Source organism: Crassostrea angulata, chromosome 10 (assembly GCF_025612915.1).
Source record: "Crassostrea angulata isolate pt1a10 chromosome 10, ASM2561291v2, whole genome shotgun sequence".
NCBI classification, from domain to species: domain Eukaryota; kingdom Metazoa; phylum Mollusca; class Bivalvia; order Ostreida; family Ostreidae; genus Magallana; species Magallana angulata.
The window spans coordinates 31,240,657-31,257,026 of NC_069120.1; the positions used below are offsets into that span (position 1 = coordinate 31,240,657).

General features: G+C 33.8%; 1 protein-coding gene across 1 annotated transcript in view; it reads left to right on the forward strand.

Moving 5' to 3' along the window:
- Positions 1 to 16,370, forward strand: part of LOC128165932 (protein bicaudal C homolog 1-like) — a 304,614-nt gene that overhangs the window by 32,205 nt on the left and 256,039 nt on the right. Inside the window, exons 3-4 of the mRNA XM_052830867.1 lie at positions 6,735 to 6,778; positions 7,547 to 7,616. Coding sequence (XP_052686827.1) covers positions 6,735 to 6,778; positions 7,547 to 7,616 — 114 coding nt within the window. The remainder of the gene's footprint in view (positions 1 to 6,734; positions 6,779 to 7,546; positions 7,617 to 16,370) is intronic.

Sequence of the window (16,370 nt, forward strand, 5' to 3'; positions counted from 1 at the left end):
TCGGATGCTGGATAAAGTTAAGTTTTTAGGAACAGGTCACATGTTTAATAGATGATAGTACTATATCAAACTTGCATAGTTGATTTAACTGTAATATGAATGAATCGCAGAGGTAGCTTCAGATGCAGAGCTTGATCTCCATTATCAAGGATGCTAAAAAATAAATCTTAGTTATTACAGGTCCTAACTTCACCAAACTTGAATGGATGTTGTGTCTTATGATACAGATGCACCTGACAGGCATGGGTGTTGAATCTGAGCCATAGGTTGCGGATGCTTGAGTAGGTTAAGGTTTTAATTGCTAGTGCCCTCTGATGATGATGTCTTAGTTATTACTGGTCTGAACATCACCAAACTTGCATGGAGATGCGTGTTATGATACCAATGCACCTGATGGGCTTGAATGCTGAATCTGAGCCATAGGTTTCGGATGCTGGATGAGGTTTAGTTTTTTTGGAACAGGTCACATGTTTTATAGATGATAGCTTGCATAGTTGATTTAACTTTATTTTAAATTAAATGCAGAGGTTGCTTTATATGCAGAGCCTGATCTCCATTATCAAGGATGCTAAAGAAATCTCCTACCTCACTCAAACCAGCTCGATAGATAGATGTGTTTGTTGATAAATGATATAACATGATTCTTATGATATAGTATTGTATGATATGAAACAATATTGTTTGATATGATACAATAGGATGTCATATGTTATATTATAAAAAGTTATACAATACGATATGATATTGTATCAATTTTTTGGATATTTTATGATATGATATTGTATCATGATACTGTTATGTATAGTATTGTATATTATGATACAATATTGTATAATATTATATTGTATTTTTAATTTATTATTTTATCACATGATACAATTACATAAGATATTGCAAAATATTATATTGTATCCTATGATACAATATTGTATATTCTATAATATAATATCATACAATATTGTATAATATGATATTGGTTTCAGTAATATAGAATTATATCACATGAAATTGTATTATATGATATTGTAATATTATATAATATTGTATCATACGATATTGTATGATATGATATTGGTTTATATGATATATTATCTTATCACATGAAATTGTATTATATGATATTGTAATATTATATAATATTGTATCATACGATATTGTATGATATGATATTGGTTTATATGATATATTATCTTATCACATGAAATTGTATTATATGATATTGTAATATATATTATTGTGTCATATGATACAATATGTATAATATAATAATGTATTTTATAATATTTTGCTTTATCACATAATATTGTAGCATTTGATAAGATACAATGTTGGAATCAAATTATATTGTATTATATGATATAATATCATATAATGTATCAAATATGTTTCAGTGTCATTCAATACAATATCATACTATATTATACAATATTATATGTTTCAATGTTATGATGTATTATGTAATATGATATTGTAATATAATACTATATTGTATTATATTTTATGATATTGTATTATGTGATCAAATACAATAAGGTATAACACAATACAATGTCATATCATACATTACAATATCATATCTCATTATTGTTTATTATGGTATTTTATTGTTTTATATGATATATATTATAAATATGACATGATACAATAGTTAATTTTATATCATTGTATTGATTAACATATGAACATATGATTAACATAAAAAATTTTTATCAGATGATATACGATATTTTGTCAAAACAGAATCCATGAATATCCAAGATCATAAAGTATGATTTTCATATAAAATGATAAAGGTGGTCTTATGAAGGTGATGTCTCATAATGGTGATGCTCCGTCTCGGTGAGCTTAGTAATCTATGATTACCTATGTTTGGTACTGAGGCCAGGGCTAATGGATTGGGAAAAATGCAACATTTTGATAGAAATTGGGAATTTTTTCCCTTGCTTAATGTACAGTCCCTTGAAAAAAAAACCTAGGGTATATTGATAGGATTTTTTTTCTAATTATTTTAGAAATATAATTTTTTCAAAACTGGGAACATATGTGTATAATAATGAGGAGGAAAAAAGTTTATCCACAATGTGTAATACAAGTTTAAAAAGAAGATATAAAATTTCCCAAAAGTTTTTTTTGTAATTACTATATGCCAAATGACAAAGAAAAAAAAATGAAACAGTGTTTTAGAATTTTAAATAAGTTATCTTTTTTGTATATTAATGTAAAATTTGAACTATTTTTGTATTTATACCTTTTACAGATAAATGTTTCTTGATTGTGTTAGCTCAATGACAATATTTATAAAATCAGTCTCTGTACTTCTGTGTATTTGGGGTATTAGTCAAACCCTTTTACCCAATTACTACCGTTCTGTTAAACATTTCTATAATAATTTGACCATTTATTGCAGAATTATAAACTATTAACGCTATAAACTATTACACTATCTGTAATATCAGGATTAAAAGTAATAAACATCGTTTTTTAAAATTACACTGTCTCTGTCTTAAGCCCACGGTCCCCGGGGACCATGATTTGAACAAACTTGAATCTACACTACCCGAAGATGCTTTCATTTTAATTTGAGATTCCCTGGCCTAATAGTTTTTGAGAAGAAGATTTTAAAGATTTTCTCAATATATTCCTTTGTGAAATTTGATTCCCCTATTGTGGCCCAAGAAGCTTCACAGAGCTTTTATGACTGCTGAACATACATGATATATATTAAGAATTAGAATAATTTTCTCTTAAATTACATTATTAATTTTAGGCAATCTCAAATTGGGAAAAAAACCACTCAATTTTGGAAAAAACATGCCTTTTTCACATTGGGAATGGGGCCAAATATCGGCTCCAATTAAAGAGAATCGAGTCAGGCCTGTCTCCATTATCAAGAATGCTAAAAAAATCACCTACCTCATTCAAACCTGCTTGATAGATAGATGTGTTTGTTGTAAAATGATAGAACATGATTCCTATGATAAAGTATTGTATTATATGATACACTATTGTTTAATGTGATACAATATAATATCCTATGTTATATTGTAAAAAATTATGATACAGTAGAGTGTATCAATTTTTTGATATTTTATGATATGATATTGTATTATGATATTGTTATGTATAGTATTGTATATTATGATACATTGTTATATTCAGTAGTATATTCTCACTATAAAACTCTATATAGACAAATAGTCAATAACTGTAATATTAGCTCGTCCGAAAAATATTGACCAGCTAGGAATAATATCTAGAGAACATTCCCTCTATTTCAAATACCGTATTTTTCCGACGATTAGTCGGTATTTTTTTTCTCTGAAGCAGAGCACCCGACTTATCGTCTTGTTCGACTTGTCGTAGGTTCGAGGGCAGAAAATTGTTAAAAATAGCATTAAAAATCTTGGTTTTAATCTTCTTGAGTTGGCTGTGTGATTGAAAATTACATTGTTGAATTCACTGTTCATCTTTAATAATCATCATTTTCACTCATCTGTTAACAATAAAATACATAATAATAACAGTTATTAAAAAATGGTACATTGTCTTTAATCAATTAAAAGTTTTACCGTTCCGTTTTTATGAACACATCGTCACATGGTTCTATGTATCACTAGACTAGTAGGAAGATAACATTGCGTAGTAAAATTGAAACCAAATTTGAATGGAAGAAAATATTGCAGTAGGTCCGGGGGATGTTTTTTAAATTTAATCATTTTATTAGTAAAGAGTTGTTAGTGGAAAATATTATATACTTTTGTGAAATCCGGTAATCTGATTGGTCAATACGAAGTCATTATTTTTTTATAATGACTGCTGAAAGCGAATATTGACTCGCACGAGCTGTCTCGTTTTCACTTTCGCTTCAGTCAAATATGGTGTCGAATACGAAAGCTCGCAGGTTTGCGAGTTTCAGTGAGGAAGATTTGAAAGAAATAGTAAACAACTCTGAGGCCGAGAATACCAAAAAATTAACAAGGATAGCTGTAAACGTTTTTCGGGAATATTTACTTTCTAAGCAAATCAGTGCAGAATTCGAAGGCCTATCGTGTGAAGAACTGGATCGTCTGCTTGGGAGATTTTATGTTGAACTTCGAAATAACAAAGGGGAGATGTACAAAAAAACCACTCTGTTATCATATCGTCAGGGTATACAGAGATTTTTGCAATCTATTCGACCAGACGTTGACATTATCAAGGGTCCATTATTCCGAGAGTCAAACAAATTTCTCAAAGGTAGGACTTCCGATTTCATTTAATTAATACTATCAGCTCATATTAATTTCCCGAATTATCTAGTCATTGAGCATACTCGTTTCAATATTTGATTATGAGGTATATTTAGAGGATTTAAAACTGTATTTATTTCTTGACAACAAATAAAGGGATGACAATGGAGTTGAAGAGGCAGGGGCAGGCTAACGCTTCGTGTCGGGCAATATTTCGTCACTCGGGGGCTAGTATAATCAATATTGCCCTCAACCCCAGTCAATATTTGTATAATATTGTATAATATGATATTTTACTATTTATTAAGGTCTTCCGTTTCCAACGAAAGACCTTATAGTGATTGTAATGTTTCTTTTTATTATTAAGGTCTTCCGTTTCCAAAGGAAGACCTTATAGTAATTGTAATGTTATTAAGGTCTTCCGTTTCCAACGTAAGACCTTATAGTGATTGTAGTGTTTCTTATTATTTTCCTTTTTTTTGTCCACAAGATTTCTCAGAGATGGCTGGATAGATTTTCTTGAACTTTTCAGGACTGATAGAGAGTTATAATATCTTGAGGCGTTTTTTCATTTTGTCAAAATTTATTTCCGGTCATCCGTTTTCTGTCCCGCGTCAAAAAACCTTTTTCCCTGGAGATCTCAGAATTGGCAAACACTTGAAAATTGTGGGATGATAAGCCTATATTTGTAGATGTGTTTAAACTATTTTGTTTTGTTTGTTGTAACTTCCGGTCGTCACTGGAAGCACTTAAATTAAATTTCTTTTCCATCGAATAAATATATAAGTATAAATCTATACATAGGTTATCTTTGCGATGTTTAATCAAGAATAAAATTCTACTTCCGGTGAGATATCTCAATTATCTCAGGTAGCTTTTTTAAATGACATTTTGTACCCACGAAATCTCAAGAACTATAAGTGATCAAAGCACGAAACTTTCATGGATGAAAGACATTTGATTGAAGATGTGTTTAATTGGTTTCATTTTGTCTGCCGTCACTTCTGGTCCACATAGGAAGAGTTTAAACAAATCGAGCTGTTCATCAGTTTAACTGTTTTCCTTTGATATTTGTAGTTAGCTCGATAAACAAAAATGTACAAAAGGCAAGTATACAAGAAATATTTAATACAATTTACATTGAGCACTTCTGTTTGTCCGTTTCCTGTCCCCAGACAAAAAACCTCATTTTGAGGAGATTTCAAAAACGGTGACGACTTGAACAACTAAACTTTGTGGGATGATAGACCTATGTATTTATATGTGTTTACACTGTTTTGTTTTATTTGGTGTAACTTCTGGTCGACACAGGAAGTACACCCAATTTTGGTTTTTTAAATTTTTTTATTATCTAACATGATAGAAACATTTTAGCAATAGAAATACAAATGGTCATATACTCGTGGTTAAATAAACGAAAAAATTCTACTTCCGATGAGACATCTCAAACTTCTCAGGTAGATTTCTTATTCAAGAACTTTGTACCCGTGAGATCTCAAAAAACTGTAAGAGATCAAGATACAAAACTTGATATGGATGATAGACATTCGTTCAACATGTGTTTAACGGTTTTTGATTTGGTCGTCCGTCACTTTCGGGAAAGCCATGTTTAAAATCCCTTGGTGTAAATCATGTGACCGGCCAAATTGGCTGCCTAATGCATGTCGACTGTACAGTTTCGGATCAAAATACGATGACCACTGACCGCATTAGACAGGTGGCTGTTCTTTAGGGAGCAATTATATAGGATTTTTCATTGGGAGGAAATAAAATGACCGCATACGAAAGGTGACTGCTTAGTAGGGGTGGCCGCTTTGGCAGTTTTGACTGTATTTTTTTTAATTTTGACTCCATTAAGCTCATTTTATCATGCCTATTGTTGCTCAGGTGAGTGGGAATGCATTGTTAAAAATGAACAGGTTTTTTGAGTGCAGGAAGATTAAAGCAATATTTATGATTTGATTTACCTTATTTATTACTGTGGTTTCATCAATATTCGTTGAATACCAATTTTTCTGGATTTCGTTAAGTTTTATCTATGAAGTTAAATGTTCATTGAAATGCAATTGCTTCTAACGATTTGTATTTGATAGTCATTGGCTACGAATTTATGTATCCTTGAAACTGTGAATTTCACTTTATCCATGAAAATTGATACCCTTGAATATTAATGAAACCACAGTATGAAAATTGGATCGATAATTTGGACGACTTGATAAGATCAATACTCAACTTACAAATGTTCTTTACAATTTTTATTCAACAGTAATGAAAGAATTGGACCATTTATCAATTCATTCCTTTTGATGAAGATGCAAAAATTTTCATGCAAGCATGATTACTTTTGAGCGCTTTAAATACATTATTAATGCCTGCACATCATTGACTTTTAAAGAATCTCGATTTTTTTCACTTTTAAGGGTTTGTATTATACACAGGTGCATGCCATATACAAGACTTTACAGTAAGAATGTTACTAAAATGGATCATAACATTTACTTTTAGGATCAGCTGAAAGTGATGAGAATGCAGAGGTGTTTTTCCAAAGGGTGACTATTTTTTCCTATCTTTCTTATCGTACACCAGGACCAATACTGGGGCTTGGAAAGGGTTCAAATTTCAGGAAAGAAATATAAAAAAATATAAAAAAACAATCTCAAGTTTACAATGCTACAAATAGTGATATTAATATGCAAACATCCTAATATATAAAGGAAGGAGTCTAATCTGGTTTTTGAATTGTCAGAACTCAAAAGTTTCATCAAATGTTCATTAAATCAAAATGAAAGGAATTAAAATTTCAATTTTTTCTTTCTTTTTGACATTTTTTACATGTAAAAGTCAGAAATATTTTATTATTGGAAGCAAAGAAAAAATACCAAAATATTTTCAAAATTTAGGAAAATTAAAGGAAATGCAGGCTAAGCAATATAGATTTTAGTTTGAATATTTATTTCAGTTTAGTAGTGTAAGCTGATAGACATTCTGATATTTTATCATTTCATTGAAGAATAGAAACTTCATAACTGCAGATAACTTCATTTATCATCCTATAAGTTGAGAAAAAAAAAAGGTAGTGACATTGACCTGATCTTAATGAGAAAACAAGGCAGTCAAATTTGATTAAACTCATTCAATCATTTGGTTATTAGATCTGTTTGACGGTGTAAAAATTTAATGAATTTCTTAATATATGAAGTATGTGTGATAACGAGAAGACCTTCCTTAGTTAAATTGATGGTCAATTTGTTAGAGAAAAGTTATCAGCTATAACTAACTGTAAAAGATATAAAAAAAATTATTCCTTTTCTTGACAGGTTATGGGTGAAAGCAAGACACAAATCACTTGGCCTTCAAAGTTAAAAATTGGTGCAAAGTCAAAAAAAGGTATGATATTGAACAAAACAATGAGGCAGAAATTGGTATCCTTATCCAAGCATACCCTGGATGTGGTGGATGAGGGACATTCTTGGAGTACAGCCGGAGGCTGATCGATGGATATCAATAGCATATTTCTCGACCAATTATGTGCGGGCTCGCTATTCAAAGAATTCAAAACCCATGTGACATCACTAGTAAAATAACCACCACCCTGCTTAAAACACTCATAATTTAAAGCAAATTTATTGTCAATGCACAAGTATCAAAAGAGGCGGGGAATATAAATTCATATGTACTAATCCATATCATTCTCACATGGGTGAAAAATTTGATACTCCTCAGCCTCTGGCTGTACTCCAAGAGTGTCCCTCATCCATCACATCCAGGGTATGCTTGGATGAGGGGCCCATTCTTTTCATATAGCCTTCGGCATATCAGAGTATTAATAGCATGTTTAAAGAATTGAGAAGAAATTGAACCAAAATGTGTATTGGGAAAGAAAAAACATCAAGCTTAATTTAATACACCATTCATTAAAGAGTTACAGAATTAATATTATTTTCAATGTCTCTGAAATAAAATCTCCCGAAATTCTTTGATAAGGACCAGTTTCCAGTGTTCAAAATGTTTGATAATGAGACACTAATTCTCAGAGCTGCAGAGGGGGATGCTCTGCAAATTGAATGTGCCTTAAACGTACTAATGTCTATACCTGCACTTTCCATCATACATTTAATCCACCCAGCTACAGTACTTATGGAAATTTTATCAAAGGTCTTGAAAGAGATGAGGAGTTGGTTACATTTACGATTTTTGCTTGTTCGTTTGATCTACTTCCATAAAGTATGCACAACACAAATTTTTTTCATCCTTGAATCTTTCAAAAGTAATAGAAAAAGACTTTCCTGGTCTAGATGTCTTAAGTAATGATAAAAAATAAAAAACAAAAAACAAGTCTATCTGAACTTTAACTCATGTTCTTAATATTCAAGTTTACAAGATTTGTGCTCTAGCTGCTGTTGATAAAGCTTAAAGTGTACATAACTTCCAGGTAAGATGCTTCATGTCTAAAGAATTTAATTCATAAACAGAGTGAAATAACATGTGAACCACGCATTATATCCAGACTTCGCCTAGATTTTACGTTTGTAAAATCACCTGCAAGGTACCCGCATTTGCGCCAAGAAAAATATAAGTGTTTTAAACATGGGGGTGTTATTTATATTAGTGATGTCACGTGGTTTTTTAATTCTTTGAAAAGCAAGCTCACATAATTGGTCGAGAAATATGCTATTTACACCCCAATATTCTGAAAGCTGTATGAAAAGAATGTGTCCTTTTTAGGCCACCTGAGCCGAAGGCTCAAGTAAGCTTTTCTAATCAAAATTTGTCTGTTGTCTGATGGTGGTGTTGTTGTTATCATAATCTTTTAGATTTTCATCTTTTTTCATTGGGCCAATTTCAACCAAACTTGGCACATATCAGACTTAGCTTTCAAGTGTGTTCAAATAAAGGACCTTCCCTTTTAAAGGGGATGATTTAAAATTATTGAAAATTTGTTGGCATTTTTAAAAAATATCTTCTTCACAAAAACCAATTAGCCAGAAAAGCTGTAACTTGTATGGAAGCATCCTCAGGTAATGTAGATTCATGATCCCCAGGGTTAGGGTGGGGCCACAATGGGGGTTGAATTTTTACATATGAATATATATAGAAAAAGCTTTAAAAAAACAATTGGCCAGACAAGCTGTAACTTGTGAAGCATCCTAGTGTAGGTTCAAGTTTTTTTAAATCATGATCCCCAAGATGTAGGGTGGGGCCACAATGAAAGGGGGGGGGGCAAATTTTTACAAAGTAATAATTTTAGAAAAAATCTTCTAAACTCTTCTTTTTAAAAACTAATTGACTAGAAAAGCTATAGCTTGTGTGGAAGCATCATTATGTAGTGTAGAATCAAGCTTATTCAAATCATGACCCCCAGGGTTAGGGTGGGGCCACAATGGGGGTTAAATTTTTAAGATTATACTTTATTTTCTGGGGGGCATAGGACAGTATTTTTTTCTCTGATGAGCGAGCCTCAGATTATCCCTTGGCTTAGCTTATCATAGGCTCAAAATTGAAAAAATTACAGTAAAATACAAAGTCCACTGTTTTTATCCATTGTAGCAGTTTATTGTGAAGTTTGATTTTTTTCATCCGTTTGAATTATTTTTGATGGTTGTCCTGTAAATAATTTTTGAAATGACGTCGTAAGTTATAAAATGTACGAGGTATTTCTTTACAATCCAAATCAAAAGAAAATCTTTTTTTTTTCCATATCCATCATATAAACCAAGTGTCCGTGTATAAACCCTGCGTAGTAAAAAAGAAAACAAAACCATGTGGAATGTAATATGACAGAATTTTTGTGAATTATTTCATGGCTGCGTTTGTGGGAATCGCTGGTCTTGAGTGTAGAATAAATCAAATGCTTTGTTTTTTTACAATTATCAAAGACAAAACATTGCCTACATAGTTGTCAAGAAATAAAAAATTAAACAGCAAAATACTATATGTGAGTTTTATGAATTTATTGGCGATAATGGCCACTGCTGCTTGATATTAGAATGAATACAGAATACAAGGTGAACCTCGGGACCAGCTGTTCACCTGTAAAAAATTATACCCTATTCATTTATACTGAAACATTTTATATAAACCTTAAAAGTCCATGTGAGCACTTCTGGTAAGCTGAAATGTTCGCCAAGAGACTATGCAGGCACTACAAAGACTGCGCCACAAGTAGAGCTAACCTAATAAAACCAGTAAACATCCGAAGTACAAAAACAAAAATACTTAGCGCAAGTAGGGTAGAGCCACCAAAAGATATATGGGGTCAAGTCATCAATCAGTGAGCACCCTCAAAATCAACAAAATAAATAAATAAGAACAGTGGGGAGTCGCATCATCAATCAGCACCCTCAAAATCAATTAAAAATCAAAGTACTGAGAGTACTGAAAGACGGGGTCTTGAAAGTTTGAATTTGTAATTGTCCTGGATTTCCTCGAATATGCTTCCAAAATTTATGAGTTTGAATTAGTTGTTACAATCTATGTTAATTCGGCTTTTTTGCAATTGTCTGATACCTAGTCTAAATTTTACTCAATCCCGCCCTTCATAATTATAGAAAATTGACACAATGGTATATTATGTAAAATAAGACCCCAAGGAAAATTTTTAAAAATTACTACTAACCGGGAAAATCAAACAACCATATCAAAGTAGATAATTTTAATCATGAGATTTATTCAATTTTGTGATCCAAGGGAAAATCCACAAGTCGGACGGTAGCTGTAATAAAAGTTTTATGAAAACCCCGAAAACTCTGAAACTGCTGAATTAAGAAACAAAGTGAACATTTGTATGCCAATAACAAAACAGGCACCTGACGTTAAAAATATTTTTTTTACAATAAGATTCCAAGAACTTTGACAATAAAAGGATTTGTCACGGTCGCCATTTTGATTTTTAAGACCGACTTATCTGACACGATTGTCTTCATTTGCGATTCATGCAGAATTAATAGGTAAAAATAAATCCGTTCGCCAATTTCTACTTTTTAGCTCACCTGAGCTGAAAGCTCAAGTGAGCTATTCTGATCACATTTCTCTTTGTCTGTCCGTCTGTCTGTAAACTTTTCACATTTTCAACATCTTCTCAAGAACCACTGGTCCAATTTCAACCAAACTTGGCACAAAGCATCCTTAGCCTAAGGGGATTCTAAGTTGTGAAAATTATGGACCACGCCCTTTTGCAAAGGGAGATAATTAGGAATTTATGAAAATTTTCGAGAAATTTTCAAAAATCTTCTCATGAACCATAAAACCAGGAAAGCTGAAACTTGTGTGAAAGCATCCTCAAGTAGTGTAGATTCAAAGTTGTGAAAATCATGACCCCCGGGAGTAGGATGGGGCCACAATGGGGGGGGGTCGAAGTTTAACATAGGAATATATAGAGTACATCTTTAAAAATCTACTTCTTAGAAACTAATCAGCCAGGAAAGCTGAAAGTTGTGTGGAAGCATCCTCTGGTAGTGTAGATTCAATGTTGTGAAAATCATGACCCCCGGGGGTAGGGTGGGGCTACAATGGGGGGTCGAAGTTTTACATAAGAATATACAGAGTAAATTTTTAAAAATCTTCTTGTCAGAAACTAATCAGCCAGAAAAACTGAAACTTGTATGAAAGCATCCTCAGGTAGTGTAGATTCAAAGTTGTGAAAATCATGACCCCCGGGGGTAGGATGGGGCCACAATGGGGGTCACAGTTTAACATAGGAATATATAGAGTACATCTTTAAAAATCTTCTTCTCAGAAACTAATCGGCCAGGAAAGCTGAAAGTTGTGTGGAAGCATCCTCAGTTAGTGTAGATTCAAAGTTGTGAAAATCATGACCCCTGGGGGTATAGTGCAACATGTTTTGTTAAGATGCTCTGCATTTTCAGTCTAAACAGAGATTGTTTTTGCTGCTAGAAATACATGTATATAGCTATATAGATATTATAAAAAATAAATTGTGCTCTTTCTTTGTTTTAGTGCATGTTTCCTCTGTTTTAATTGTTTACAATTTTCTCTTAACTAACCATATTCAGCTGTGTCAAGTTTTGAATTATAAGCAAGATACAGAGCTTTGCTCACAGACTTGAGGCCATTCTTTTGTTCATTCTGAATAGGAAATACCAAGTTTAAAAATCTTAAGTTGAATGTAATTAACTCGTGTGAACAAAAAATTGACTCAGACCAAGCAAAATTGTTTGTTCTGTATCTTGCTTATAATTCTACGATTGACGCTGAAATTTTGATTTTTCACTAGAAATGTCTCACTTCACTTATTCCTGTTTGCTCCTTGGGAAGCATAGGGCAGCAACCCCTCCTCACCAGTGGACTCTGTTTTGGGCAACTTTCTTTAACTGGGCCCAGGTGAAGCCTGCCTCTTTTGCCTCTGACTCTACAGATCTTCTCCAGGTTTGCCTAGGTCTCCCCACCTTCCTCTTTCCCTGTGGGTTCCAATCCAGTGCCTGTCTTGTGATGTTTTCTGGGGATTTACGTAGAATGTGGCCTATCCATCCACATTTCCTCCTTTTTATTTCAATGTGGATGGGATCTTGTTTGGTCTTTTCCCATAGGCTTGTGTTTGATACAGTGTCTGGCCATCTGATGTTAAGAATATGGCAGAGACATTTGTTGACAAAACACTGGAGTTTGTTATTGATCGTTTTTGTTACCTTCCAGTTCTCCGAGCCATACAACAGGACTGATTTTACGTTTGTATTAAAGATTCTTATTTTGGTGTTGATGGAGAATGAATTTGAATTCCAAATTTGATGTAGGGTGTTGAATGCATGTCTTGCCTAGTTGGTACGACTTTTAACGTCGTTGTCAGCGCCCCCGTCCTTGCTGACAATGCTCCCAAGATAGGTAAATTTGTCTGTTTCTCTGATGTTCTCTCCATTTAACTGGATTGGTGTATTCTGTTTGTTGTTCATTCTCATCACCTCTGTCTTTTTAATGTTTATTTTTAGGCCAGTCTTTTCTGCTTCTGCTGCGAGGCGTGACAATTTCTCCTGTGCATGTTGTTGTTTGTGGGATAGCAGGTCAATGTCATCTGCAAAATCCAGGTCCTCGAGGTGTTTGGTGAAGGTCCATTGGATTCCAGTCTTGTTGCCTTGTGTTGTTTTCTTCATGATCCAATCAATAACAATTAAAAATATTGTTGGTGAAAGAATGCAGCCCTGCCTTACTCCTGTTTCTACTTTGAATGGATGTGTTTGTTTTCCATTGTGGATTATGTGACATGTGGCATCGTCGTACAGGTTTCTAATGATGCTAATGAACTTCGGTGGTATTCCATAATGTTCCATTAGCGTCCAGATGGTTGACCTATTCACACTGGCAAAAGCTTTTTCAAAGTCCACAAATGTTGAATATAGTGGATACTGCCACTCAATAGACTGCTCTATGATGATTCGAAGGGTGGCAATTTAGTCTGTGCATGATCTGTTCTGGCGAAACCCTGCTTGCAGAAATGTCTCACTAAACTTCTTTAGTTATTAGTTCTATTGGTACATTTTTAAAACCCAATAATGACTTGAGATTACGACAATCTGTTGCACGTCTTGGACCGTCATAAGATAAAGAAAGCTCCTGCGAGAACCCATGTATTACATGATCTGTGATACATTAATGGGAGTAGATGCTATTTTATGGACGTCTAAATGACTGGATTGGTTTTGGGGTGTTGGTGGCTGATGGTGAGAAGACTCTGCTCGATGACTGTTGCGTGTTTGACCTTGAAGCAAAATCACTTGTGGGAGGCTTTAAAAGGTGACATTTGGTGGAGGGGTGGTTGAGTGAGCAACGGAAACATTGGTGTTTATAGGGGCAAGGCCTTCTTTGACAGACACCCCCCCCCCCCTCCCCCCCCCCCCCCCCCCCCCCCCACAACACTTGCCTATTTGCTCGATATTGTTTCTAGGGGAAAGTAGTGGGGCTTGCATGTACAACAACCATAACTCTTGGTCGACCATTGCAAAAGACTTATTGGGGTTTTGCTCCTTTTTTAAGCAAAACTGACGTCATAGTCATGCCACCCAGGGCCTGGTGACCTGTTAGCTCACTAAACGGACAGTATGAATTTATTTGAATAACGCAGTGGTGCATTCAGGGTGTGCTGCAGCATAAATTGATGAATATATGATAAATGAATCTGTCCAGGTTTGGATTGACAAGTTTGGCCTTTGGTTTGCCGGCCATAGCAAGGCTGCCATCCCGTACCAACAGAAATTGGGTTTCATCGTCGGGATGAGAAGCATTTGGCCGCAACTTAGCTAAGTTGACATACTGCTCATTTGATATCTGAATTTTTTATTTTGTTGGGCACATTATAGCCTTACTCAGACCTGTAGCTGACCACTTGGCCTGATTGATAGCCAATTTTCCCAGAGCCTGAGAGAAATCTAAAATTCCATTACCTGAATTTTTTATCGAAGGTAAGATCAGGCTCCGTGGAACTTGATGGGGTGGCGCCTCTGTCTAAGTCAGCCGATATGGCCTCGGCTAACTGTCTTAGTTGGGTGTCGCTTGTGTGCACCAGAATTTTCCCGCCATCGCTTGGTGCAGATTGTGTCCCCACAGTCTCACCGCCTGTGGACTGGACATGGGCGTCAGTGGTTTGTCTTATCTGGTCAGGGACTTCAGAGCCACCATCTTGCCATGTTTTGACTTTTGTTAACAGGGGTCGACACTTATGTATTAGTCCTGCCGGACTAGTGTCTGTTAACTTTAACTAGTCCCCAGGCAATTTTATTAGTCCGTCAAAAATAAATGAAATGCATTACCGTATTTTGTCTAATATAAAACACTGTTTTTTATTAGAATTTGTAAGAAGGGGTGGGTATCATACATCACAAGGAACCATTACAGTTGTTAAAAATAGATCTGTGCAATAGATCAGGGCGTTGAGTTACCATGTTCTTTTTGTTATTTAAGTTCTTTAAAAATCAGGTATAAATAATAAGCAATTTAAGACAAATGATTTAAACACAATTCATTTAAATTAAACAACAAGAAATTTCCTTTCACCTTTCAGTTTATTTTTTTTTAAACACCTAAGCGTCTCTATCGAAACCAGGGTTGTTGTGAACATGGTGAACATGTGTGCTCGTTACCTATTTTCTCAGACATCCCCTTAGGGCATAAAAATTATCTAATCACCCATAACATTCTGCATACCTCTGTTGTTTTTCACTCGGTAACTCTATAATCACCAAAATGTATCATATATCAATTTACTGTAAAAATAAAGTCAGCGTTTTCCAGGAAGTTGTCGACAGTTGCAGTGGCTTTGCAACATCGATAATTTACACAATTTTTTAAGCAGATTTTTTTATTAGTCCAACCGGACTGATTAGATAGAAATTTTGTTAGTCCGACTCAAAATCGATTAGTCTGTGACTAACGGACTAAGGTTAATGTCGAACCCTGGTTAAGGCATCGCTCAGAGGTAGGAGTATGAGTATATGGAATCAGATATAAGTACAAACTATGAAATTTGCAGTAAAAACAATTAAATTACATGTAGCTTACGTAATGACACCTAAAACAAATATAAACACATTGAGCTCCGAATAATACTGGAATAAGCTTATAAAATGTTTAAAAATATTAATTGCGCATTAGTCTGATAAAAAGGAATGCATGTCTTACCCTTTCAAATTCAAAGTGGCGACTGATGGGATGATCTGCAGGGAGTCTGTGACATGACATTTTCAAGCTTGACCAGCCAAGGGATGGAGGGTTATTATTATGGCGAAAATATTTAGCTTTGATAGACCGATTTAACTTTGATGAGTTAAATCCAATTAATTTCAAGTTAGATGAAATAATGGTATTCTTGTGTCGTATGTACATACAAGGGTGTGTTCCTTCTCCCAAGGTTCACGTGTCAGGAAAAAAAGTATCGACCTAATTTCCGAAAAATACAGTACTTAATTAATAAATGGAAAAGAATACAAATTAAATATTTTCTGTGTGGTATTTTGTTTTCTCATTCATAGTGATTACATGGGATAGTTCTATTTGAATATGAAACCACATGTTGAGCTGATGGACGCTATACATGTACCTTGTATTTACAAGTAGCTTTCAAAGTAAAACTTAATTGATCAAATAAAATTTAGCAATAAGGTAAATATAAAAATGTTTGGTAAAATATTATACTTA